Below are 26,872 nucleotides of genomic sequence, written 5' to 3' on the forward strand. Positions count from 1 at the left end.
ATACATGACATGATCACAAATCAGTTCACACTTTTATTAGGACCAACATTTTCACCAAATAAGTGTACTTTTAAAAAATGTGAAAGGCTCTGTATGAAGCTGAGTTGCAAGGACCCTTTACAGGCTGCACAGCCTCCAAATTTGGCCAGCTCCAGGCTTCAGACTGCTAATCAGGTTTTTACTAAGTCCTGGAAACACCTCAGAATCACTCCTGACATTTTAACTGTACTGTAGAACTTTAATATGTTCTTGCCTCTAGTGAGACAAGCAGCCTCCTGGTATTCACCCCATGTCTGTCCCCTGCAGTATGGGCTGAACCCAGTGACTTGCTCCTAACAAAAAGAATATGGTCAAAGTGATGGGATGCCACTTTTGAGAATAAGTTACAAGACGATTCTAGTTTCCATCTTGCTCATCCTCTCTTGCTCTCTTATTTGTCCACTCTGATGGAAGCTACCTTGCCCTAAAGAAAGGACATCGTGACAGCGAACTGAGGTTTCTGGTCAACAGCCAGTGAGGAACTGAGACCTCCATCCCAGTCTAGTAACCCACAAGGAACTGACTTTGAAAGCGGATCCTCCCCAGTCAAGCCGTGACAACTGCAACCTTGGCCGATATCTCCACTACATCCTCTGAGAGCCAGGAGTCCCAGGGAAGCTATGCCCAGATTCCTGACCTGTTGAAACGGTGAGATGCTAACTGTTTATGCACTAGTTTTGGGGTGATAAGTTACATAGCAATAAATAGCCAACGCACCTGGAACAATAAGCTATTAATGACCAACAGTTGGAAAGCTGTTTGGCACTCAACTTGGGCAAATTAATGGGCCTGCAAGGGCTTTGGTTCCTTAGGGCCTTCCCACCTCATGGACTGTGACCTGTGTTTAAAGGCATCTGACTGGCAGACTACAAAAGTTAACCTGCTTTGAACTCAACATAGATGTTAACAAACTCAAACTTGTTCACCGGTATCTTTAAAGAGGAATTTCAATGGAACTTTTCTTAATTTATTTTTCCTTATATCAAAAATACTTTTAACTAGTAAAAACCAAGGACACATTCAAAATCAGGTAGAAATCTTTTTTTTCCTTTTAATCAAGTACTTAATTCATACCATTTTCTCTCTTGGCTGTTACTCTGGTTAACAGTAGGTCCCCATTTCTCAAGAACGCTGTATCTGAACTGGCTGAGACAGAACCAGTGTCAACCCAGGTCCCAAACCAGGGCTTTCAGAATAAAAGGAACAGTGATAACCAGCCTTTCCCTTCAGTTAGAAAGAGACTATGAGTCAGAGTCAAAAATCTCTACTTCCAAATGTATAAAATCTAGAGTTCAATGCAAAAATGGAAACCAAAATGTATCAGGAATGAAGTATATAATCACCTCACAGTACCTCCTCATATACAAAAGGTCAAAATGGCTTGTGAAAAATAAATATCTGATAATCTGGTCTTTTCAATTAGAATTGGCCCCACTCTGGCAATTTTAAAGGAAGGCGTTTGCTTCCTAAACAAATGCACTAAAAGGGATACAGTGGGTCAGAATAAATCAACTCACACACAAGAAATACTCCTGTGTAATGATTTTTGGTTGCTGACATTATTCAGCACAAAGTGGTAAGATTCAGGGCAATCTGAGAAAAGAGAATCCCAAAGTGGCAGCGGTATTTGCTGATAAGTTTACGTGGGACACACATGCATAAAACCCCCAAGAGCTCAATCATCAAAATAAGTTATTTTGTACATTACAGTGCATGGAACAACAAAAGGAAAGACACTTTGTTGGCAAGCAACCGAAAGGCATCTTGCAAAAGGTCCATCTTGATCTGAAAAAGAAGGACCGGAGCCCAGGGCCTCGTGGCCTTCATTAGCTTGACCCCTCCTCTTCTTTGATTGCATTGGTCCCAGTGGGAGCTGTTTCTTCTAAACCTGCTGGCTTCTTCTCTTCTTCTTCCTCCTCATCCTCCTGGGGATAGAGGTCTGGATATTTCTGCATGCATTCCTGCATGGCCCGGAACTGCTCTACACAGTCTGACCCCTTGACATCCTCTGTGCTGTAGTGGAAGCAGGAAAAGGCTGACTTGAACTGTTCCCCACAGGGGCCACTGGCCATTCCCCCAAGGCATGGACAGTTCCAGTTAATGTCTCCATTTGGCAGTATCAATCCTGGAACAGGAAGACAGGTAAGGAAAATGTGAGCAATGCTCTCTACGGTTTTCAGAAAAAGCAAAGCCATGTCCAGTCCTCACAGGCCACTAAGGAGGTGCAGAGCAGTACGAGCCGGGGCCTGGCAAGCACTCACCTGCAGACTCACCTCAGTGTGGATCAGGCTCAGGTGCCCAGCACACACCCAGCATTTTCTGTCCCTTTAGAGAGAAGCTGCCATTGGCATCTTTCTCTATGTGCTACAAAGGTCTATATTCAAGCCACCTCCCAGTGCTGAGAGGTTGTGCTCCAAGAACTAAATCCTGGAATCCATTTGATCCTAAGATGATCACCTGGATGGTTAGGGAGAAGCTTTTTGAGAGCTACTGATCTCTTCCTTCCAATCCCTTGCCCCTGCTCCCGAACAAATATAACCAGGACTAGAACCCCCATCAATGATCCCTGCCCACAAGCCCCGTAGATGTGAGCACCATTTGGGAAGCTGCAGACTGCACTGACGTCGGAAGATGTCTAAGATCTGCTGTACAATCAAAAGGCGTTTGGCAGGCCAAAAGACGTGGCTTCCTTCTTGTAAAATCCTTCTTGAAAAATTAAAAACCTGGAAGAATATTAACCAAACTCTCTGGGGGTGGTGGTGGTGATGGTGATTATGGATGGCGTTTCATTTTCAATATTTTATATGTCCTTCATTTTTGGTATCACTCTTTTTCTTATCTCTGACCTTTGCTGATGCCTAAATATCCTGGTTTTCCGACATGCTTTCAGCTTTGGGAGACACGAAAATATGACTCAGGTAGAAATTTGGTACATGAGTCTTCTAGACGCTGAGCACATTCTTTAAGAAAATCTCTAAAGCAGTATAGCTATTCCCTGAAAAGCTATACAGAGAATTACTATATGACCTGGCAGTTCTACTTCTAGATATATACCCAAAGAAAGTGAAAATAGGGTCTCAAATAGAAACTTGTGCACCAGTGTTTACAGCAGCATTATTCGCAATTGTCAAAAGGTGGAAGCAACAAGTGTCCATCAACAGATGAATGGATATACAAAATGTGGTATAGCCATAAATAGAATATTAGTTATGCAGCCGTAATAAAGAATGAAGTTCTGAGACATGCTACTACATAGAACCTTGAAAACATGCTCAGTCAAATAAGCAAGGCACATAAGGGCAAAGATTGTATAATATCACTCTTAAGAGATAACAAGAAATAGCAAATTCACAGAGGTAGAAAGCAGATTAGAGGTTACCGGGGAAAAGGAGTGTTTATAAAATTTTTAAAAATAGTAAAAAAGTGAAAAGAGATGAGAGTCTAAACTAAGGGTAACTTTCCGCACACCTGTTACCACCTCTTTCCTGGGGGAAAAAAAGCCTCTAAAATGCCCAGTGGATGTACACATGAAAGTACCCGAGTGTGCCACTCTGAGCTACTTCCAAAGTCCTGGGTCCTAGGCTGGGTCCTGCCTCTTAATTCTAGTTCAGGAACCTTCACAGCTCAGAGAATCTGCTGTTCCTTATTTGTAAACTGGGGATAAGGATGGAGATGGCAGTCAGTACTGTCCCCTGTCATGACTAGCTGCAGAGTTAAATTCTCATGCATTTAGCTGTTCTTCCTCTTTCAGTAACCCACACAGTCCTTCTGGTAATCGTCAATGCCCATGCCCAATCCCCCCACACCTCACCACCTCTCCTGCATCTCAGGGGCTCTCAGTGCTGGAACACAGAAATGCTGCCCCCTGGAGGTTCAAATCTGCTTACAAACCTGTATGATCAGTTTCTAAAATAACAATAATACTGATATTTAAAAATTATAACTCTAAAGGAGTACCTGTGTCATTGTTTCTCAAGGGAAAGTGAACCAGAATGATAGCTCTTCTCACAGGTCTGATGCCAGCTTGCACTTCAGAGACATGATATAAAACGACAAGACATCAGCTTCAGCATGCTCAGTTTAGCCGAGCCTGAGATGCATTATGCATTCACACATGCACTCAAAGGCCTTGCCTTCCAGTTCCTGCCACTAACTTCCTTAGCCAGTCCCTGCCTCCTCCTTTGCCCTCAGTTTTCATGTTGGGACCAGGAGATCTTTAAGGCCCTTTTGGCTTACGATTCCATGACAATTAATCCTGCCATCTTCACTTATGGCAACCTTAGTAGTTCCAAGTGCTATCCCAGCCACTGAGCCCTGGGTGCCAGGATGCAGGCATAAACTGGTGGCCTACTTGGTCCACTTAGGAACTTTGCAACTGAGAACTCAGAACCTGAGTATCAGACTTTTGTGTTTTATAAGCTATTAGGACAGAGACAAACACCTAAGGGGTCTAAGCAGATATATCGTAAACAACAGAAGCAGGTGAAAAAGAGAACAGCAGGGACAATGAAGCAAGGTGAAAACTAGAGGGGGGTGCCCTGTCTAAGGGGAAGCACAGCTACGTTTTTCAGAAACACTGTGAGACAAATAAAACAAGGCCTTATTTCTTCAGCAGTTCCCAATGTTGTCTCCATCAATTAACAAAATGTGCTTTCAGTCAATTAACAAATTGTGCTTAACTAATGTGGATGTATATACAGAAAAAGTACTGGACCTTACACACGATTTATTTTTCTTTATAAAAGAGCACTATACCTGTCATTCATAGAATGCTAACCCTCTGTGATAATATCTGTATCCTTCACCGCTTCTGACAAGCTGCTACATATACGTTCTTTGCTTCACCCTCACCCCTAGGGTCAGTAATGGTAATGAATGTTGTGTCCTGCCTCCTAAGATTCATTTGATTTAGCATTTGAAAAATTCCAACCAGGAGACAATACTCCAGAGGCAGCTTCAAGCTCTTAAACATATTTATTGCCAGTCAGCACGAGGTTCGGTAGTTGTCATCATGGGTGTCAGAGATGGTTTTTGCCCCCCACCTTTTTCTTAAACTTTTTTATTCTATAGTATAACACATCAGAAACAATCTTTGATTGATGACATCAATACTGTTTAGCATGTGGATTGCTTATGAATATGACACAGACACATCCAGCTCATATAAGCTGAATGCAAGGTTCCAGTGAGTCTGTGGTCTAGAGCCTCTGGAGACCTAATGGTCTAGAGCCTCTGGAGACCAAGGGACCTAATGCTGTATTTAGTGCGATGGTGCTGACTAGGCCAGCTGACTCCTGCGGCCAGGATTCTGACCATCTCCCTTGAGGGGCTCTTCATGGAGGGGCTGCCCCAACCTCACAGAACATGGTGTATGGCTGTCTATGTGCCTGCTTGCTAAGAAAGTTGGAGAAGTGGCAGAATTCAGTCTGACTGAGAAGGCCTTTACCTGTAATGATTAGAATCCACTAGTACCCTCCCTCAAAACTTCATCATTGGTTGATAGTATAATACAGCTTTCGCAATGTGACTTTGTGATTGTGAAAACCTTGTTCTGATGTTCCTTTTATCTATGGTATGGACAGATGAGTAAAACACAGGGATTAAAAATAAATAAATAATAGGGGGAACAAATGTCAAAATAAATTTAGTAGATTGAAATGCTAGTGATCAATGAAAGACAGTGCTAAAGGAATAGAAAAAATAGGGGAAACAAAGGCTAAAATATATTGGGTAGATGGAAATGAGAGGGAGGGGTACGGGGTATGATATGTATGAGTTTTTTTCTTTTTATTTCTTTTTCTGGAGTGATATAAATGTTCTGAGAAATGATCATGGTGATGAATATACAACTATGTGATGATATTGTGAGCCACTGATTGCACACCAAGTATGGAATGTTCATACGTTAAGAATGCTCGCGTTGTATGTTGATTGGTTTTATTAATAAAAATTTAAAAAAATAAATAAAATTTTAAAACTTCATCATCGGAAGCAGTCAATCTGCATAAAGTCAGTGCAAAAATTTGGGAAAGGGGCAGAAGTACTTCAGTAAGTAGAAACTCTTGTGTTCTGGACTAACCACCAGGTAAGTACAACAGAATGAGGGCTGGAAATCACTTGGCACACTCCCTACCTGCACATCTCTTGAGAAAGGTGACCTCATAGCCGAGATGAGGTGTAGCACAGCATTTAACCTTGGCCAAAGGGAGGTCTGGCCTTTGCCCTGGTCCCCTCGTAAGTAATCTCTAAACTCTTGGATGTCTAACAATTTGATTTATGGTGGGGGGCTTTGGATCATGCTATATTAGCTAAATCCCCAGAAGGGCTGGAAACCAAGATCAGCCAGAAATGTCTGTATGACTGAATCCCAATAAAGACTCTGGACCAAGACCTGGACAGACCTCCCTGGTGGCAATACTCATGCATGTCCTCTTGTCACACATCACTGCTGGGAGGAGTTAACGCTGTCCAGGACTCTACAGGGAGAGGACCACTGGCAGCTCCACATTTGGAACTCTCCTGGGCTCTGCCCCAATGTACCTCTTCCCTCGGCTGATTTTAATCTGTCTCCTTTCACTATAATAAAACAAAACCATAAGTATAACAGCTTTCAGTGAGTTTTATTAGTCCTTCTAGCAAATTATCAGAATCTAAGGTGGTCCTGTGGACTGCTCCCTAACTCTACAATGGATACCTTGAAATGTAGCCTTGGCAAGGACAAAATGGGAAAGGAATTATGATCACCAAATTCCCACCCAGTTCATGCTGTGTTCCCAGGACATCCACCACTCACCATGCTCCTCGTATGGATCATTAGGGTCATCAGCCACCAGCTCTGCACTGCTGGGAGTTTCATGGTCTTCTCTGGTCACAAATATGATTCGATCCTTCCCTGGTGTTTGGAGGACAGAGGAAGACATGTTTATTTAAAAGTAGTTGAAGTACCCTTAAATCCAAAGCAGCCACATAACTAAGTTGGAAGAAAGTCCCATGTGAAACCCTAGAGTGACTCATGCTGTTCTAGTTTGCTAGCTGCCAGAAGGCAACACACCACAGACGGACTGGCTTTTAATAAAAGGGGATTTATTTTGTTAGTTCTTCAGAGGAGAGGCAGCTAACTTGCAACTGAGGTTCTTTCTCATGTGGGAAGGCACAGGGTGATCTCTGCTGGCCTTCTCTCCAGGCCTCTGGGTTCCAACAACTTTCCCCAGGGTGATTTCTTTCTGCACCTCCAAAGGCCTGGGCTGAGCTGCGAGTGCTGAGATGAGGTATGCTGAGCTGCTTGGGCTGTGCTACAGTGAGCGCTCTCATTTAAGCACCAGCCAATTAAATCAAACATCATTCATTGCAGCAGGCATGCCTCCTAGCCGACTGCAGATGTAATCAGCAACAGATGAGGTTCATACGTCATTGGCTCATGTCCACAACAATAGATCTAGGCACTGTCACCTGGCCAAGTTGACAACTGAATCTAACTACTACATGTGGGTATGCCACGTAACCTCATACCTTCCTAAAAACTTTGGGCATCAGCTTCCCACATGGTGGTTTTTGTAAGATATCCCCATTTTGTAAGATAAGCACCTTGCCTATTACCTTAGTACTCAGAGCACTGCATGCTCAGTGGCTTCCCCTACTGTCCCCAGAAGGCAGGGACGGGGTCAGTCCATCTCTGCATCCCACCAACTCTCTCACACCCCTGGGAAGGTGACAGCTAGTGGTACCCCCATGTTACAAGAGCGAGCCTAAGGCTCTGGAATTGAATTGCTCAAGCTCACATAGCAAGTGGCACAGCTGGAATGTGGACCCAGCTCTGTCTCTCACATCCACAGTGTGGAGATCCTTTCCACACCCAGAAATACTTATCAGCCTGAGAGCTTTGTGTGCCTTGGCATTAATAAATGCTTCCTACAATAAATATTGATCCAATCCGTCACAAACTTAGAATTAAGTGAATAAATAGATCTTTCTGGGTACCTACCTGATAGAGGGCAAGGATAAATTTCATGGCCCTAATGGCTCTCCATTCTGACCCCAGATGATCTGGGATCATAGGCCCCTTATCTACTACGGGATGGGTGATCCCTAGTGTTTAGGAAGACTTCTTCAGATACCTCCAAAAGAGCCCCTGGACAGAGGAGCTAGAGGCAGTGCCCTGGTCACTGAGAGGGTCAGCTACCATGGAGGCAGAGAGCAGGTCTACAGAAATGCAGCTCTCTGGAAGCTGCTAGCATTTTCTGTGATTATTGCTGTTTTGTTTTCCTTCAAGAAAGTTCTGCCACAGGTATGCTAAGGAAAACCAAGGTAAAAGGTTGGAGCCCATGCTTGGGACTGGAATATTTAAGAGGCTGGAGGAGGGCACAAGGGTGGCAATAAAAATCAGAGTGACTCTTCCAGTGAGTGCAGTTCAAGGGACAGGGGGAAGGCCCCCTTTGTGCTTTACCCTTTCCATACCTGCACAGGGACTTCCATATGGGTGATAGTTTAAGCAAAGTAAAAAGGTCGCCTGCATTGGGCACAGCTAGAAGGGATCCCTTTCTGAGAAAGGATTTCATCTCTCAGAAGACAAAAACAACTGACCTACAGGGACTTTCTGAGAAAATGGAACAAAGGATGGATCCCAGAAAACTGCAGATAAGTAATATCTGGTGATAAACCTGTCCAGAAGAGATAGCTTATCAGATACTTCCCCTTTCCACTCCCTGAATGAAGCTCCCTGCTTTCTGAATGGGATGCTGCCCAATTGAGGAATTGCTCAATACAGCTGTGAGATCTTAAATTGCATGAAAAGTTTTTCTTTTAACAATAGTAAGCAGGAGCTCTTAGAATAGGTGATAGGAAAACCCATCCACCCTGACCTGAGGTTTCTGTGCTCAGCTCTGGTCTCCGTCTCAACACCTCACATGTTATTCCAGACTAGAATGCTTTTTCCCCATGGCCCTAGGAAAGGATTTGGGCCAGGCAGTCAGTCATGTTAACATACCTACCTGATGACCCTGGCAATTCTGGACAGTCTACAAAACACTTGAAAGCAGTCAGTAAAAACGCTGACAGCCAAGCAGAATAAGCTGACACCAAATTCTCAGCTTTTGATAGTTTTGTTTACCAAGATCTCACCCCGGTCAGATGGTAAGGCCCAGAAAAAGCAGAATCAAGCTCTCCGGCATGCCCAGATTGCTCCCAGGCTTCAGAGGTGATCAACATACAACAAAGTCTGGCACAGGCCCCCCAAGTTTCAGATCTTTCCAACACAGCAAGGTCCTCACAGTTTCCTTCTGGACACTCGCCTGAGAGCACAGTTCACACTGGAGAGGGAGGTGAGCAGAATAACAACTTTTTAAAACTAAAGACCCTATGCAATGCACTTTGCCTACACTGGCTCATTTAATCCTCACACCAATCCTATGAAGTGGGGATTTGCTTTTATCTTTTAACAGAGATTGAAGAAATGGAGGCTCAGAGGTGGTAAGGAACTGACCCAAAGACCCATGGACAAGTGAAGGGTGAGCAGGAACAAGAACCCTGGCATGCTCTGGACTCACCTCACCTTACACACTGCCCACTGCACACCTGTCCCACCACAATAGACTGTATGGACCCAGACCTCTGCTTCCTGGGGCATTTAAAGATAGGTGACACTGGGATGTACAGGTGTTCAGTGGTAGAATTCTCACCTGCCATGCAGGAGACCAGCTTCAACTCCCAGCCCATGCACTTGGAAAAAAATAACAATAATGGTGCAATAATAGGATATTCACATGGAAATGTGACCCCCACCGCATAGCACACAGAAAAAAAAAAAAATGACACTGATGCAAATGCAAACTTGTTTACCTTTAATATACCAAACTGTGGAAACAGTCATGACAGACAACTAGTAGAGTTAGAAGGCTTCAAGTAATCAGCTAGCCGAGTATTTCTCGCAAAATTTCTCAGGGACTCTCTATGGATGAATAAAAATGCTTGTGTTTTTATTTCCAAGATAATCTTAAAAAAAAATCACAATGCTGACATAGCATATTCAGAAGGAATGTAGATAACCATGTCATACCCTTTTAGACTTCCAAACAGACTTAAATGATCATGGGAGAAAAGTGAGGTGGCCTTAACACAGAACTAGTGCCTCGAAGCCAGTGACGGCCAGATGACTCCCTATCACGGCTCTGCAGGGTGAGCAGAGGGGTCCCAGTCATGCAGAGCCCCCATGGAGAGCTGTGGGCCTCACATAACAACAGCATAGGCCCAGTTAACAGAAAAGGTCCTATGCTGGCAGAGAAGCAAGTACTCTGTAAGAAGACAATAAAAATTTCAAACACCGTCTACCAGAATAAATTAATGCTGTTAAAATGAATATTATTAGAATTCAATCCATAAATCTGTTACATTTTAGAGTTAGTTAAGACTACAAGCAAATGTTTATACCAAAGCGTAGGTTTCTTGGACATTTACAGAACATACCGATAGAAGAAAAATAAAAGAAGGCTGAGGGGTCCACAAGAATTCCTATCCTTTGGAGCCCAATATAGTTCTCAAATCCAAGTAGCAGCAATTCCTTCGTGCTAGAATGATTATAGGACAGTCATCCTGGGCTAAAAAGGCATCTGGAGCTCAACCTCGAGAAGGCGCACTCACCAGCTCTGATAGTATGGCTATTGAAAAACCTCACATACATCTTAATCCACTCTTCAGCCCCATCCCTTTCTGCTCTCCCTGTGTAGGGTAACTGTAGGAGTCCTTTGTCCTTGGACATCAAACTCTTAGGTTGGGTTCCTCCATAAGGCCAACTCTAGAATTAGCTCAGAATCACCTGCTTTCTTTGCCAGGCAGAGTCAGCCAGACCACCCTCTTCCACGCTCTATTTCTGACCATGAAGCCTAAGCTGCTGTGTAGCTGGCCTCCAGAAAAAAGTCTGACCTTTGTCCAGACTCCTAGGAGGTAACCATCTTAAGTCTTTGGAATTTCCAAAGGCTTGCTCTCATATCTGCATAATGAAACCTCATATAAATTCAGGGTAACAGAAGCTCAAGTGAGCGTCCAGGATTTTAATATACACTGCTATGCTGGGAGGGTGATCTGTTTTGATTCCAAGTGGAAGGCACAGAAACTTATATTTGAGACCCTTTCAGACCTTGCCCTATGTTTCTCTTCTTTTGGATTCTTCTACTCTGTATTCTTTTACAATAATAAAACTACAATAGTAAGTATAGCACTTTCAGTGAGTTCTGTGAATTATTCTAGCACATTATTGAACCCAAGAGGATGGTAGAAACCCGCAAATTTGTAGCCAGTAGTGTAACTGGCCTGGGGCCGTCTTTAACCTGTGGTGTGTGGGTAGTGAAGAGTAAGAATTGAATGAAATTGAATAGCATTTGTAGCTGATTAGAAGCCTTCCTTGACCCTGCAGAGCCTTTCTGTAAATTATGGCATGCTGGACTTTTTCTTCACAGTTTGTAATTACACATTCACCTGTTGATGTTTTAATGTCCATCTCTTCCACTGGAGGCCATGAGGACAGAGACTGTGCTACCTTTGCTAACTATTATGTGCCACTGGATGGCCCATAGTAGGTACTCAATAAACGTTTGTTAACCAAATACAAGAGAAACCACACTAGAAAATGAGGAAAACCAAGAAAGGAACACGATGGGGCTGACAAAGAGCAGTGAGGGTGGCCCAAGGCCTGAGAAGGAGGCTAAGTCTCTCTGGAGAACACCTTGAATGCCAAGCTAAGGCCTTTTACCTGAAGGCTGGGTAATTACTCCAAAAGTAAATTAGATCAAGGTGAACAGAGACTTGCATGAATTCACTCAGTCAAGATTTGTGTGCCTACTGTCTACCAGGCACCGTGTTAGATGCTTGGGATACAGCCCAGCTAATTTTCTCAGCTCAGTCGAAGAAGATAGGCAAGAAATAAAATGACAAAAAATGAGCAAGGTATTTCAGAGAACTTAGTTCATGGAAGACACAAAGGCCTTTCTGAGGTGATATGTGATATGAACCTTAAAGAATGAGGAACCAGGCATGGAAGAGCAGGGGGAAGGATGCTCCAGGCAGAGGAAGGGCCAAGCCAGGAAGCCAGCTTAGAGGGAGCAGAGCAGGGAAAGGAGGGAGTGGAAGATGAGGCTGGAGGTGAAGGGAGGGATAAGATCACATAAGCACTTATAGGGTAAAGAGTTTGGGATCATATTTCTAAGTCCCAGAGAAAGCATAAAGATGAGTAGGCAGAAAAAAACAAACAAAAAACTGGGGGCTTTTTAGGGGCTGGTAGTATGGATAAGATAAAAACTAAAGAAGGCTTGAAAGTGAGTGCTTCCAATTCTCATCCTCAAACTAAGAAAGAGAAGAAACCCTTGAACCAGGAAATGACAGAGCTCCATGCTTTGGTGGCAGAAGGACACTGCCCCTCCTTCCCAGAGAAACTGTGACCCCTGTAAACGCCTCAAGAACAAGGAGAGGTGTTATTTACCTGCACAGCTTCACTGCACCTAACAGGCTCGAAAATTATTTTTATTATTTTTTAAATGAAGAAGTGAATTAGCAACTCAGAGAATGGGAATTAAAAGTAAGACAACAGACCTAACATATGAACAAAGGATTTCTCTTTATAGCAGTTATTAATTATTAATTAATGGAACTAGTACTCAGAGGGATTCTAGAAGCAGGGGGGTACTGGAGTAAAGGCCTGGAGTTCTAGATGAAGCTCTGTCCCTAACTAGCTACATGATCTAACCCCTTTTCTTTGGGCTTCACATTCCCTTAATGAAACTGAGGGGGCCAAAAAATCTCTGGATGAGTTCCAACTTTCTATGGCGTCTTAAACTCTCAAGTATCCACCATTCCTTGGCAAAGAGAAGGCCTTTCATGACCATCTGTTGAATGAATGAAGTCCACCTTCTCATTTAACAAGGCTGGAAACTGGGTTAAGTGACAGCTCTAGGACTAGGAGGGAATTAGTGTCTGTGTGTGTGTGGGCCCCTGGGTGCCCCCCAGCCTTCTGAGCTCTTGTGCAGAGGGAACAACAGTGAGCAGAAAGGGGTGTGGGTGGAGTTCAATGTTGTGGCATGTGGGGGGAACAGATCTTCCCAGCAGCGGGCTTCCTGGAATCCACAAGGTTGCGGATTGGATAATCCAGTTCTGGAATCAGATCGCCAGAACTCAAAATCCAGCTCACTACTTTCTGGCTGCGTGACCTTGGCCAAATCACTTAATCCCTCTGTGCCTTTAGTTTACTATATAGTCGGTAAAATGGGGTCACACAATCTGACAGGTCACTGCGAGGTCAATGAGATAAATCATGTAAAGCTCCTTGAACAATGCCTGATAAGCAGTGGGAGTTCAATAAATGTTCCCACTAGTGGGACTAACGCTACAATAACACAGCACGCGACCTGAGCGGAAAGATTTCACGGACAATTACAAGAAGCTTGCAATATGGGAAACACGTGGTACGTAGTGAGAACGTGAGTAATAATAACAATAAACTTCCAATTACGGGCCAGGCAACGTGCTCAGCACTTCCCATACACCCTCCGGGCCTAGTTTACTAGTCTCCCAAGTGCGGCTCCCTCTAAGGCCGGGGTTCGAACCTTACCATGACCTTGGACCAGCCCTGTTCTTCCCAGAGCCTCGGCTTTCTCATCTGCACGTAAGGGTGACGACCCCACCGCTGACCTGCTCCAGGACGCGAAGAAGGTACCCCTCCCCTGGCTGCACCTCGCGTTGGCCACGCTGGTAGTGGGATCGCCGGACGCCGGGGTCTAAGAGGGCGACCTGAGTGGCATGTCCCCTGCGGGCCCTCGTAGGCCGGTCTCCATAGCAGCCTGCCCGCCTGCTCTCCCTACCTTCCTGACGGCAGTAGGACATCGCTTCTACCCGGCGCTCAGACCTCGCAGCAACAGCAGCGGCGGCGGCGGCGGTGGCGGCGGTGGCGGCTACTTCACGCCGTGACCTCTCCTCAAGCTGAGCGCGCAGATCCAAAGCCCGCGCGGACCCGCCCCCTCTAAGCCTGCCCGCGGCGCGCCTGTTCCGCGCACTCCCAGACGCGGCCCGACCCCTCAGCCGGAAACTACACTTCCCAGCAGGCCACCCAACGCCCTGTAGCTCGCCAAGCGGTAAGAACTACGGTTCCCAGAAAGCTTTGCAACGCGCAGGCGCACCAGTGAGATAAGGGCGTACTGCAATTTTGTGCCGAGCGCCCACGACTCTGAGCCCCGCTCGCACTACGTTTTCCAGGAGGCCTTGCGGAGCGCATGCCCAGACAGAATGGAGCCACGGGGCGGTAACTGTAGCAAGAATCGACTTGTTTTGGCACCGTGCGGTCCTTCGCAACTCCGGGCTAGCAGGCTACCGGACTCCACGCTCCCGTCGCCCACCAATCATCTAGTTGAGCAGATCGAGGCGGCGGCAGCAAGCCGGGTCCTACCATGGCCGCGAATGTGAGTGTCTCCTGGTCCGGCGGGCCACACCCAGACCTCCCCATCACCCGGGCCTCCTATCCGCGTCTCGGCCGGGCTTTTCTGTCTGACCCTTGTCCGTGCGGTCGGCCCCCTGCCTGTCTCCCTTTGCTCGTCTGTGTTTCTTCGCCTGTCCAGGCCCCATTTGTCCGCTCATCCTCGGGAGGGAGACGCGGGATGTGTCGCTCCCGGAGTGGGATCTCCTTGTGCGTGGCGCCTCCCTGCGTCCCCTCCTTTCATTCCCAGTTCCCGCGTGGCCCCTTTGGGTTCTCGAACTTGGCGGAATGCGGGAGCTGAGTGCAACCCCAGAGAGAGGTCCCGTGCGCCGAGGTGGTGGAGAGGCCGACCCCGGGCCAGGGGGAGCTGTCCAAGGCTGTAGGCTGTTAATGCTGCAGAAGGACACCAACCGAGATGAGGGCAGGGAAGTTGGGATTCCGGCCAAGGGGAGCGTTTGCCTACTGCCGGGCTCCTCCTTCTCCTAATTTGGATTTGGTTTCAGAGGTTCTGGCTGAAGGTTGGTCATTTAGCAATGACCCGAGTTAGCTTCCTCTTCTCCCTGCAGCCAGCCTCTCTCGGCAACATTCATTCAACAAACTGAGTGGCACACCACCTGCGAGGGTGCTGGGTGTGGGGGAAGCTGGTGACTCATCACTCCCCTCCTCGGTGAAAGTGCTTCTGGAGCCAGCCTGGGCATCCTGCCAGGCCCAGACACACCCTCCCTCCTCCTTCAGAGGAGTCTCCTGAATTCTGTCCACTAGCCTATTACACGCTCTTTACAGACACCTCCTCTGTCCCCAAACGTCCTCTCTGCCTCTCTCACCCCATGAGAGGCCAGGTTTGTGTAATTCGCAGCCTTAGCTCATTCTCCCTCCCTTGAGAGTTGTGGGGGAGGACGGTTATCGGGAACAGTCAGGAGGCCAGCCTACCCCCAGCAGGGACATTCCCATCTGACCCTCACAGCTACAACATTTGACATATAGAGACCCTCCCCAGCAGAAGAAGAGGGCACTTCCCCAGGCTCTCACACCAGCTTCCTAGGCTGTGTCATGGGGAGGTGCTGAAAAAGGCAGGCTTTGGAGTCAGGCAGCCTTGGAAGCAAATCCAGATTCTTTTGCTTAACAACCGTGTGGCCTTAATCTCTCTGAGTTTATGTTTCCTTATCTGTAAAATGGGACCAGTTGATGATTTCTCTTATAAGGTACTTAATACATGAAAAAAAATTCCTTCCACATAGTCCAACACTCTGTGTCTGTCTTCACATTCAAAGTTGGATGGTCCTGGTGGGCAGAGACCGTCTTGTGTATTTTGAGACCTCACCGCTTGCCAAGGATTTAGACTCACTTAGACTTACATTGGCAGCTAAGCCTTTGAAGATTCATCCAGTAGCTGGATGCACCTTTACAGGAGCCACCAGACTGAATGAAGAAGAGAGAACTGAAGATGGAAGGGTGGAACAGGCAGGCCATCCTGTGAGGGAGGTACTGTTACCATCTCTGTTTTATAAGAGCACACGGCACTGAGCCATCTAGTGATGTGCTTTGGTCCTCACTGCCACCTAGAACATTGTTATTTGCAGTTTGCACATGAGGAAATGGAGGTACAGAGGGGTCCCGTAGCTGGTGTTGGCAGAGCCAGGATCCAAAGCCAGTCATTCAGGACCCAGGGTCCATGTGCTTGACAACCATACCAGGCAACCTCTTGATCAGCAGTGAACATCTTCAAACCATGCTTTTGTCATTAGCTGAACAAAGCCTGATCCATTGGCCCTGGCATGGGAGACCTGCCATGAGCCTCACATGGACACATCTAGCTGCCCTCATCTCTTCCCACTGTCCCCTATACCCCAGCCAGAGCAGATAAGCAACCAACCGTTCTCCCAGAACCACTTCCTCCTTCCTCATCATTGTTCATACAGTTCCCCCTGCTAGGATGCCCAACCCCAGGTTCTGCCTCTAAGATACCCTCTCTTCCAGGGAGCCTGCCTTGATCGCCTACTGAAAGGCGTAACTCCTTTAGCACCAGACTCTCAACATGGCCTCCTAGCCATGTTTATGGCTACGTATCTGTCTACTCCTTTCTCCTCCCCTCAACTAGGACCTAGCATGGTCTTCAGGAAATTTAGCCACTAAATTTGTTGAATTTAATAGAAGCGACATCTCTAATAAGCTCTTTATAAAACAGTTTGGCAGTTTCTTAAGAAATTAAACATATATCTTCCCAGTGACCCAGCAGTTCGCTCCTTGGCACAGACCCAAGAAAAATGAAAACACATTTCTACATAAAGACTCATACACTAATTTCACAGCAGTGTTACTCAGCTGAAAAACACACAGCCCTCACGTGGTGAATGAGTAAACAAATGGTAGTAGATATATACGTAGACTACTGCCCTGCCAGGAAAAGGAACAAACCAGTGACACCATCAGCACTGAGCTGAGTGAAAGAGGCCAGACAAAAAGAGTTCATGATGTATGATTCCATCTACATGAAGTTCTTGAAGAGGCAAAACTAACCTATAGTGATAAAAATCTGAAGAGTTGTTACATCTGGAGACAGAGGAGTGCTGTCAAGAAAGGGGCACAAGGAAACTTTCTGGGATAGTAGAAATGGTCTTTTTCTTGAACTGGATGCTGGTGAAATGAGGTATGCATCTGTCAAAACCAAAGTGTATACTTAATTGTTGTACATTTTTACCATATATTAAATGAAAATCATTAAAAACATATAAATGAATAGAAAATTTCAATTATATATATAAAAAATTTTTCATTCTGATTTTCAAAAACTATGTTTGTCCATCACCCACTCCCAATCCCACCCCCAGTACTCCAGGACGAGTGACAGAAGAGAACATGTCAAAGTTACCAGCAACCCCCAGCCAGGCTTCCTGGAGCGGCTGAGTGAGACCTCAGGGGGAATGTTTGTGGGACTGATGACCTTCCTGCTCTCCTTCTACTTAATTTTCACCAATGAGGTAAAATGCTTGGGGTCCCTAAGGTCATAAATGAGGGAGGGGCCCCACAGTTTTAGGGAATATGGGCTATGGATCCAGGGACTGGATTTGGTAATAAAAGGATTAGGTTTTTTTTTTTTTTTTTTGCCTAAGCAGGCAGTGGGAATCAAACCCAGGTCTCCAGCATGGCAGGCAAGAACTCTTACCTGCTGAGCTACTGTGGCCCACCGAAGGGACTAGGTTTTATGGGAGAGAGAGAGGGTTGCTGAATGAATCAGAATTCTTTCCGCTGTGACCCACCTTATAATAGGTATAAGCGAGAAGGACAATGGATTAATTCACAGCCCTGTAGGTAGATCAGCTTCAGGCATGGTTGGATCCAGGTGCTCGTGCTCCATTTCCCTATTTCTTGGTTGGCTTTCTCTGTGATGGTGGTGTTCCTGGGCAGACTTCTCCTTTGTGGTGGCAAAGGAGCCTCAGCAACTCTGGGGTCACATCCAACCAGTTTAGCAATCACAGGGAGAAGAGAAACTCTCTCTTTCTAAATCAGTTTAGCAAAAGTTGTAGGGAGAGCACTCAGTGTCCTGATTTGAGCCTCAGTCCTCTTTCAAACCAGTCCCTGTGGCCAAGGCATACATATTCTGATTGGCTGGGCCTGGCTCACATGATTTGGACCACAGTTCATACCATCTTGTTTTTCTGGTTGAGAGTTGGGGAGGGGAAGAGAAGGCAAAGGGAAATGAGGGAAGGGGTACAGGCAGACAGAAACACCAGCTATTCCCAATAGGGGAGCAGTGCTGAGATGAGGTAGGGATGGGGTGGGGGCTGGGTAGGGTGAATGGAAACCATGATCCTGAGTTCTGATCCTGACTGCCACTTATTGGGCCTCAGCTTCCTCGCTCACACGGGGAGCTCAGTCTCATGCTCCCTGGGCACCCCCCTGCTCTGATGCTCTGCAACAAGCCCAGCATGCCCAGCCACCGCTGAGTTGCCAGCCTCCGTGTCCCTCTCTGTTCACAGGGCCGCGCACTGAAGACGGCGACCTCCTTGGCTGAGGGGCTCTCGCTTGTGGTGTCCCCTGACAGCATCCACAGCGTGGCTCCAGAGAACGAGGGGAGACTGGTGCATATTATCGGGGCACTGCGGACGTCCAAGGTAGGTCTGGCGATGCTTGCTGACCGGCTGGAAGCTCTGGGCTCACCACTGGATGTGGATGTTGTCTGGGTTGGGGGATTTTGAAGGTGCAGGCCTTGGAGATGAACACACATGCTGTGATCCCTGACTCCACCCCTCAGTAGCTGCGTGGCCCAGTCGGTCGTGAGGCTCAGTGAATTCATCTGTAAAATGGGGACGATATATTGTGTAACAAATTCAGGGCCTGTTTTGTAGATTCAGTGAGTTTAAGTAAATAAATGCTTGGCACAGCGCCTGACACGTGGAATGAGCTTCACAGATCGGTGCTAGATGATTGTTACTGGCCAGGTGTGTCTGGTTCAAGGCTGCAGTTACTCCACTCCTTGGAGCTCTGTTGTTTAAATCCCGCGTACACTGTAGTTGGTGCCTCACCGTTGGCCTTGCAGCCTGGGCCTGAACTGTCAGATGTATGGAAACCCACATTGGGAGTTAAGAACTCTGCTCAATTCTCTTACGCAAAGCAGCTGAAGAGTTCTCCAGCCCTGTCCCTGCTTCCCTGTGCCCTTTTCACTCTCAGTCCAGCTTTCTCTAAGGCTGGGATTCTGGGTTGAAATGAGTTTTGTCCTTTATCTTTTTTGGTTTGTTTGGTTCTATTTGAAGCTCTTGTCTGATCCAAACTACGGGGTCTACATTCCGGCTGTGAAACTGCGGCGGCAGGTGGAGATGTACCAGTGGGTAGAAACTGAAGAGTCCCGGTGAGTACCAGGAAATGAAGCACTGATAGAGGGTAAAGGAGGTGCAGATGGCGGGCCAAAACACAGGTGGCTTTCACTTTGATGCTTCCAAAATTTAAAGTATAAAAACTTCCTCAGAAAACTGTCAAATGATCCCCAAATTATTTGTCAGTGATCTCTTGGTTGGAGGTGGCAGAAATCCAATGCAAAGTGGCTTGAAGCAGGGTATCAGTCAACTTCCTTTTTTGGAACGTCAGGGGCTGCTCACATTTTAGGCACGTCTGAATCCAGCCTTCAAACAACATCACTTTTAGGACTTTGTACCCCACCCCACCCAAGGTCTCTGTGCCAGCTTTCCCTCCTATCTCATGAGGGAGCAGAGAGGCCTTCAGGCTTTCATCCTCTCAGTCACAGCCAAAGTCCCAGGGGAGGCTCTCATTAGCCGGGCAGGGCTTACCTGGGTGGGAGAGGGTGGTCAGCTCCACTTGAACCACTGGACCACGGGTGAGGGGGCTGGAGGTGGCTAGAGGAACCCAGACAGCTCAGCCTGGAGAAGGGCAGTTCAGGAGGCCACTATAGGGCTGTCCTAGGGCAGAGGGCATTGTTGGGTCTTGGTGTGATCCAGGTAGAGGCCTATTTCAGCTCTAGAAGAGAAAGCGTTTCCTCTAGTGAGAGCCTTTGGAGAATGGAGCTGGCTTTCTTCTCGAGAATGAGCATTTTGCTTTGAGTTTGGATACCTGAGGAGTAACTGGGCAGACTCTTATGACTGCCTGTGCTTTTCCTGCAGGGAGTACACTGAGGACGGGCAGACGAAGACAGAGAGGAGGTACTCCTACAGTGAGTACTGGGCCCTCCCACCCTCCGGGACCACACTCCAGGCCGCACCCCCTGCACACTTGGTCTCTGCCTTAGAGGGTGGAGAAAGGTGCAGAACCAGGCGTCAGGATCCCTGGGTCTGCCCCCTCAGAGTCCTGGGCCCCTGTCCATCCAGAGAGCCTCGGGAAGCTGTCCTTTCTGTTCTCAAGTGATCATGGCTTGGATAGAAGGAATGGGGCAACAGGCCTCAAACCTGTCTCTTTCCTTGTGGTTTCTGAGTCCTTCCCTCTTCCTCTGGCAGACACTGAATGGAGGTCAGATATCGTCAACAGCAGAAACTTTGACCGAGAAATTGGCCACAAAAACCCCAGGTGAGAACTGGCCCAGGCCTAAGGGCACTGGGTAGGTCCCCAGCCTCAGTTTTCTAATCCAAGAGGTGGGGTTGAGTGACTTCCCCTTCATGAGTTGTTGGAAATGGGTGGGTGGTTTTGACTCCCTGACTCCCCTGGCCCCAAACGAGCCCCACCCAAATGAGTCCGGAATATAAGGCTGGGAAGAGGTGCCCCAGGCCGCATTTTGTTGACAGTTAGCCGTGGGGTTGGCAGGATGGTCAGGGAGGGCTTTCAGGAGATAGCGGCCTAGATTTGGGCCTTCTTAGGGTTTCAGCAGAGGGAGGGTAGATCAGGGGTGAAGGCTTTGAAGGAGCAGAAGTGAAGGTGGTGAGGTGGACGTGGTGCCTGGGCTTGGAGCATGGGCTGCAGGCAGGGGTAGCAGCGCTGCGCTGAAAGTCGTGTTTGAGTGCTGTCTGGGGCTGGGAGGAGTCAGGGAGGGGGTGGCCAGGTCCCATGAACATCCATCTGATGGCTGGCGAGTATGGGGGGACAGGCTAGTGAGGGGTCTAGGTCATAGGGTGGGAACCTCTGGAGGATAAGAGACAAAAAGGGGACTCAACCCAGGGCATGGGAGACAGGAGTCCCCAGGAGATGGGGCACAGGGTAGAGATAAGATGTCTCTAGTGCCTGGCCTAGTCTGGACTTGCCGGAGCCCCCTGGGTGGCTGTGCACATCTGAGGGGATCCAGACAGCACCCCCACCCAATGCCCAGGTCACTGATGGCTCCGTCCCTCTCCACAGTGCAATGGCAGTGGAGTCATTCACAGCAACAGCCCCCTTTGTCCAGATCGGCAGGTTTTTTCTCTCAGCAGGTAAGTGTCAGGTCCCTCTAGATGAGTTGATGCCAAACCAGAGCCTCTGTGCTTCCATGCAGGTCCTTTCCCTGGAACCGGGGTGTTGCAGCCCACTCAATCTTCAGGTGGCTCAAGGGGTCCCTTCTGCCCTGGGCATCATACTTAAGCCTAAAAAGGGGGGGCCAGGGGCACTCCCAGAGGAAGGTGGATCCCCTGGAGGTGAGGACTTAGCCTAGAGCACCCTCAGCCCTACCCTGGCAGGGTTCCTCTGTAGCCTGTTGGTTCCAGAGAACAAACGCTCTTACCAGACATTGTTGAGAGAATCCTTTCCCCAAATGGCTTGTAAAGACCAGCATGCTCACCCCCTCCTTGGGCCCTACATTGGAGCCCCACTTGATGTCTAGCCCTTCCAAGAGCCCCCCACTCCCCACCAAGTGACTCCAAAATGAGGATTTTGAGGGACAAGGCAGCCTCCATCAGCCATAGTGGCTTCTGGAGTTCTGTCCCCAGGCCTGACCCAGGGAGGTGGGAGAGAAGATGCTCAGGGCCCCGGGAGCCAAGGTGAGGGAGAAGGGGCTGGGTGGTCCATGGCTAGGCCTGTCTGCCTCCTGCCTGCTCTGCTGTTCAGCTCGTGCTGCTGTGCCAGGCAGCCCTGCCCCCTGGTAGCTCACCACCCAGCAGTGGAGCTAGGCTAGGTGTGAACGACCATAACCAAGGTGAAATAGCAAAGGGAACTCAGGCTCAGCAGGAGCGGTTCAGGGAAGGCTTCCTGGAGGAGATGGTGACTGAAATGGGGTTGGGAGATGAGAAATAAGCCTGGCAGAGATGGAGAGACAAAGGGTGACCCAGGTGGGGGGCGAGCTTGGTGGTAACAGTGTGTCCAGTGTGTGTGTGTGTATGAAGGATTGAGGGGCAAGCTGTCAGAAGATCAGAGAGTGGGGCTTCTTCAGCTGAGACCCCATTCTTCCCGCCATCCTGCTTCTCTCAGGCCTCATTGACAAGGTTGATAACTTCAAGCCGCTGAGCCTGTCCAAGCTGGAGGACCCCCATGTGGACATCATTCGCCGCGGAGACTTTTTCTACCACAGTGAAAACCCCAAGTATCCAGAGGTACCCGGGGAGCCTTGGGCTGTTTGGACAGCAGCGGTCAGGGCCCTTGGAGAACCATCCCCAGGCATGAGAGTAGACTCCGTCTGCAGACTCTGATGGGGCACACTTGAGTCCACAGCTGCACTTGGCCACTGTGCTGTCGGGGGTGGGGGATGCCCTGTAGGTGCCGGGACAGCCTGCAGAGATGTGGAGCAGGAACAAGGTGTGGGGTCCCCAGGAGCTGCTGCCTGACTCACTCACCCCCTTCTCTCCCTGCCCCAGGTCGGAGACCTGCGTGTCTCGTTCTCCTACGCAGGGCTGAGCAGCGATGACCCCGACCTGGGCCCAGCTCACGTGGTAACTTGGCTTCCTGAGGGGCAGACTCTTAAGTCTCTGCTTATGCCTGGCACGGACGCCTTTGAGAATCCCGTTAGCACTTTGCGTCACCCCCTCTGGAAAGTGCCAGCCTCTGCACAGGCTCTCACACCCACAGGGACGCACACCTGTTAGCAGAGCCTGGGGTCTGGTCCCCTGTAGCCCACCCAAGGACCCCAGGCCCAGAATTGCCGTTCTGGAAGGATTTCAAAACCGTGCCTAATGAGGGTTCCTTTTCTACTCACACACACCCCTCCTTCCCCATTCTCCAATTTTTGATTGGTAAGTGTTTGGTCTCATATCCCTGACCCTGTCACAGGCAGTCCTACCCCCAGCCCCTGCTTTGCGCTGACATGTGTTTCTGCCCAGGGTCCTCCCTTGGGGCTTTGATTCGACAGCTCAGCAGAGTGCTGGGGCTGGCGTTGCCTCAGGTGGACAGGTGGGACGAAAAGCCCCAGAGAGTTGGGGTGGGCAGGTAACACGGGCTCTCGTCCCTCACTTCCCTTGCGAGGACCCACTCTGGGGAGGAACTGCTGGTACCACATAGGCTGGGGTGGAAGGGAGGTCGCAGCATGTGCTTCTCCCTTTATCCAAGCCCTCAGCTCTGACACTTCATTCTCTGGCCAGGTCACTGTGATCGCCCGGCAGCGGGGTGACCAGCTGGTCCCCTACTCCACCAAGTCTGGGGACGCCCTGCTTCTCCTGCACCACGGGGACTTCTCAGCAGAGGTGAGTCACAGCTGCCTCATCTGTTTGATAGAGGGAGAGGCATGTCCCTACCTCTCTTCTTCCCTCCAACCGTTTATAATAAGCTTCTGCTGCTAGAGGTCATAGCCAATGCAATGAGACAAGAAAAAAAAGAAATAAGAGGAAGCACAGGCTCCCTCAGTGTGCCAGACTGTGCAACCACTGAAACTGGTAAGCAAAAGGATCCTGCCCTCACAGGCTTGCAGTTAGTCTTGCAGGGGAGAGAGATTCATCAGACTTTCACTAGGAAAACTAGCCAGCAATGGCAAGTCATCCTGAGCGGGCTGAAGTAGAAGAGAAGCTCTTGAGATAAATGGGCATTTAATAGGAAATCTACTTTTTCAGTGGTCAGAGCAGGCTTTTCTGATGTGACATTTTTTTTTTTTTTTTTTTAGGGAGGAAGGGAAGGAAAGACAGAGAAGGAAGGAAGGATGGAAGGAAGGAAGGGAAACACCTTTAAACACTTTCTTGCTTCATTACTATATTTTGTTTGTTTGTTTGTTTCTCTCTACATGGGCTGGGGCCAGGAATCGAACCGGGGTCCCCCGGCACGGCAGGCAAGCACTCTTGCCCGCTGAGCCACCGCGGCCCGCCCCCTGATGTGACATTTTTGCTGAGACCTAGAAGAAAAGGAGTCAGTTCTAGAAGACTCAGGGGTTGGTCAGCATTTCTGGCAAGAACAGCCTAGTTGAGGCACAAGAGAGTTCACGCTGGGGGTGGGGGGTGCACCAGAGAGGTCACTGTGTCCAGAGCCCGGAGAGAAGGGGAAGGGCCCGGGAAGTGAGGCTGGTGATGGGGCAAAGGCCAGACTGCGAGGTAAAGGAGGCCACCCTGGGAGGTGTGCGCTGCTTCTTTACAAGCATTAAGAGGCAGTGAGGGATTCAGGGGTGAGCACCCCACAGACAGCAGCCCTAGACTGTGTGGGCGTTTGTGTCCCCATCTGCAAAGTGGGGAGTGCCACGCTGCATCTGAATCCAAGGAAATGGGATACAGAGATGTTCCAGACAGTTCAGTCAGGGCCTTAAAAGTTAGCTTCTCAACTTTAAACAGGAAATCCTTCTCTTTAACAGAAAACTATAATTTTTTTGCATTGTTGTTGAAAAGTATATCATTGGTGGGACCTTCAGTACTAGCCTAAAACAGGGCCGTGAGCCGTTTTGTCCAGAAGGGCTAGGAACAGTGAAGGCGGTGGGCAGGTGTCAGGGCTGAGCTGTGCCCTTTGGCTGCCAGTCCTTCCATCTTAGCTGCCCAGCCCCATGTGCCTGTGCCACACCTGCTCCTTGTACCTGGCTAGGGCGAGGGGGTGGCCAGGCTGCTGCCAAGAGCCCTGGGACCAGGCTTGGGTGTGGCTGTGAGTCATCCTTCCCGCTAGCACCTCTAAGCACACCCCCCCACCCCCACCCCTGGGAGCTTCTAAAATTAGATGCCTTGTCCAGGCCTGGTTCTCTCTCCTGGAGCTCTTGCCAGCCCCCAGGCTTCCAGCCTCCTGCAGGCAGAGGCCCAGTTCGGGGCTTTCCCACCATGGAGTGGGCGGGGCTCGTGGCCTGGACGTCTAGCTCCTTCCAATGGGGAGGACTCTGACTGCTCAGATCACCGCGGGCCTCTGGCTGCTTCTCAGCCCCAACCTTCTCCTCACCCCCTCCCCTGCAACTCTCAACTCCCCGCAGGGTCTGGGGCCCCTGCCAAGTGGGAAGAGAAAGCCCCAAGCCAAGGAGGCAGCCCAGAGCACTGAGAGGAGACCCCAGGCTCCACAAGTCAAATGCCTAGATGCTAGAGCCAGAAGGCAGGAGAGAGGAGTGGGCCAGCCCCGGCTCTGCCTCCTGCTGCCAGCAAGGCCTTGAACCAGGCTTCTGCCTTCTGCACCTGTTCCTTCATCTGTGAAGTAGAGACTTGAAGTATAGTCACTGCTATCATTCCCTCCTCCTCCTCCTCATCATCATTATTGTTTCTTCCTTATTTGTTTGTTATGAGGATTTTTCATTCATTCATCAGGTTTTTATTGTGCAAATGGTACACAGTGAGGGACGAAACAGACCTGGTCCCTGCCTACAGGTACTTCCAGTCTACTTAGCTGTTTAGGGTGTAACCCTGGGCAAAGTGTGTAGCTTCTCAAAGCCACAGTTTCCTCATCTGTAAAATGGGGATGAGTGAGATGATCTTATTGAGTTATGTTTGAGGATTAAATAAAAGAATACTTGTAAATCACTTAGGACAGCAACCTATAAATAGTGAGCAATAAATGGTAGTATTATTCCATTGTTGTAGGTTATGACAGGGGGCTGATTGAGATGGAGGGGCCGGAGAAGCCTCTCTGAAGAAGTGGCATTGAAGTTGGACCGGAAGGATGTGTAGGAGCTACCCAGGCACAGTTATGGGCAGATGTGTTCTAAGCAGAGGGAACTGCATGTGGAAAGGCGCAGAGGCAAGAAGACACTTGACCTGGTCTCAGGACAGGTGCTGGCAGAGCTGGGGTACAAGCAGCAGGGTCAGAGAGTGGTAGAGCCTGGGCAGGTTGCTATGTAGAGACAATGGAGAGGCTACCAGTGGAAGCAGGAAAGCTAGTGAGGAGGTGGCTCCTGCATCAGTCCAGGTGGGAGACAGTGAGTAGGCTTAGATGAGGGGCGTGGCAGTGGTAAGAGAAGATTTGGGATAGTCTGGATGGATGTAGAGGTCACAGACTTGCTGATGGATCAGCAGGGAGGTGGAAAGGGTTTTGTCTCAGCCAGGTTTCAGATATGTAGGTGGGTGGGTGGGTGGTTTTACCATTTGCCTAGATGGGGAAGACCAGAGAGAAGCAGGTTGGGGTGGAGGCTCGAGTGTTAACGTTGGACAGGCCAAGACTTCAAGTGATATCAGGTGGGCATTGGGTGCTGCCAGGCTATGAAACCCAGGGGAGGTGCTGAGCTGAGGCTTTAAATTTGAGTGTCCTCGTGGATCCAAGTAAATGGATGGGCTTACCACTGGAGAGAGAGAAGGGAAAATAAAATAGTTAAGGAATTTCAGCATTTACAGGACAGAGGGGAAGAAACAGTTAGGGAGACAGAAGGATGAGAATAAGAGGTCCCAGAACTCCCAGAAGCCATGAGATGGAATGGCCCACAGTCTAGTGATATTTAGCACCACACCTGGCATGGTGACATTCAGACGTGCCAGCTGCTCACAGGCAGGAATAGAGAACCCGTGGAGGACCCAGTACAGTGCAAAGGAGAGTCAGGTTCGTTCCAGAGGAGATGACGGTCTATTGTGTCCTAAAGGATGGGAATCTGCCTGAGAAGGGCTCATGACTTCCACTGACTTCTCTTATGCCTTCTCTTGGCCTTGCTCTGTGTTGTGCCAGGTGTGCTGA

General features: G+C 48.7%; 2 protein-coding genes across 3 annotated transcripts in view; one reads left to right on the plus strand and one right to left on the minus strand.

Annotated features, from left to right (window-relative positions):
• CHCHD4 (coiled-coil-helix-coiled-coil-helix domain containing 4) lies at window positions 1-14,341 on the minus strand. Of its 2 annotated transcripts, none has more exons than XM_077116420.1 (3): window positions 9,874-9,982; window positions 6,833-6,931; window positions 1-2,164 (listed from the first exon to the last, which is right to left on the minus strand). In XM_077116420.1, the coding sequence occupies exons 1-3, from the start codon at window positions 9,902-9,904 to the stop codon at window positions 1,866-1,868; spliced, it is 429 nt and encodes a 142-aa protein (XP_076972535.1). In that variant the 5' UTR covers window positions 9,905-9,982; the 3' UTR covers window positions 1-1,865. The 2 variants fall into 2 exon arrangements, with proteins under 2 accessions (XP_076972535.1, XP_076972536.1); XM_077116421.1 differs by lacking the exon at window positions 9,874-9,982 and adding an exon at window positions 13,881-14,341 and having other exon boundaries at window positions 2-2,164.
• Window positions 14,274-26,872, plus strand: part of TMEM43 (transmembrane protein 43) — a 17,292-nt gene continuing 4,693 nt past the window's right edge. The window contains exons 1-10 of the mRNA XM_077116418.1: window positions 14,274-14,474; window positions 17,317-17,466; window positions 18,466-18,600; window positions 19,240-19,334; window positions 20,101-20,150; window positions 20,431-20,500; window positions 21,263-21,333; window positions 22,304-22,425; window positions 22,687-22,761; window positions 23,407-23,508. Coding sequence (XP_076972533.1) covers window positions 14,463-14,474; window positions 17,317-17,466; window positions 18,466-18,600; window positions 19,240-19,334; window positions 20,101-20,150; window positions 20,431-20,500; window positions 21,263-21,333; window positions 22,304-22,425; window positions 22,687-22,761; window positions 23,407-23,508 — 882 coding nt within the window. The 5' untranslated portion in view covers window positions 14,274-14,462. The remainder of the gene's footprint in view (window positions 14,475-17,316; window positions 17,467-18,465; window positions 18,601-19,239; window positions 19,335-20,100; window positions 20,151-20,430; window positions 20,501-21,262; window positions 21,334-22,303; window positions 22,426-22,686; window positions 22,762-23,406; window positions 23,509-26,872) is intronic.

The sequence above is a fragment of the Tamandua tetradactyla genome, chromosome 9 (genome assembly GCF_023851605.1).
Source record: "Tamandua tetradactyla isolate mTamTet1 chromosome 9, mTamTet1.pri, whole genome shotgun sequence".
Classification (NCBI taxonomy): Eukaryota; Metazoa; Chordata; class Mammalia; order Pilosa; family Myrmecophagidae; genus Tamandua; species Tamandua tetradactyla.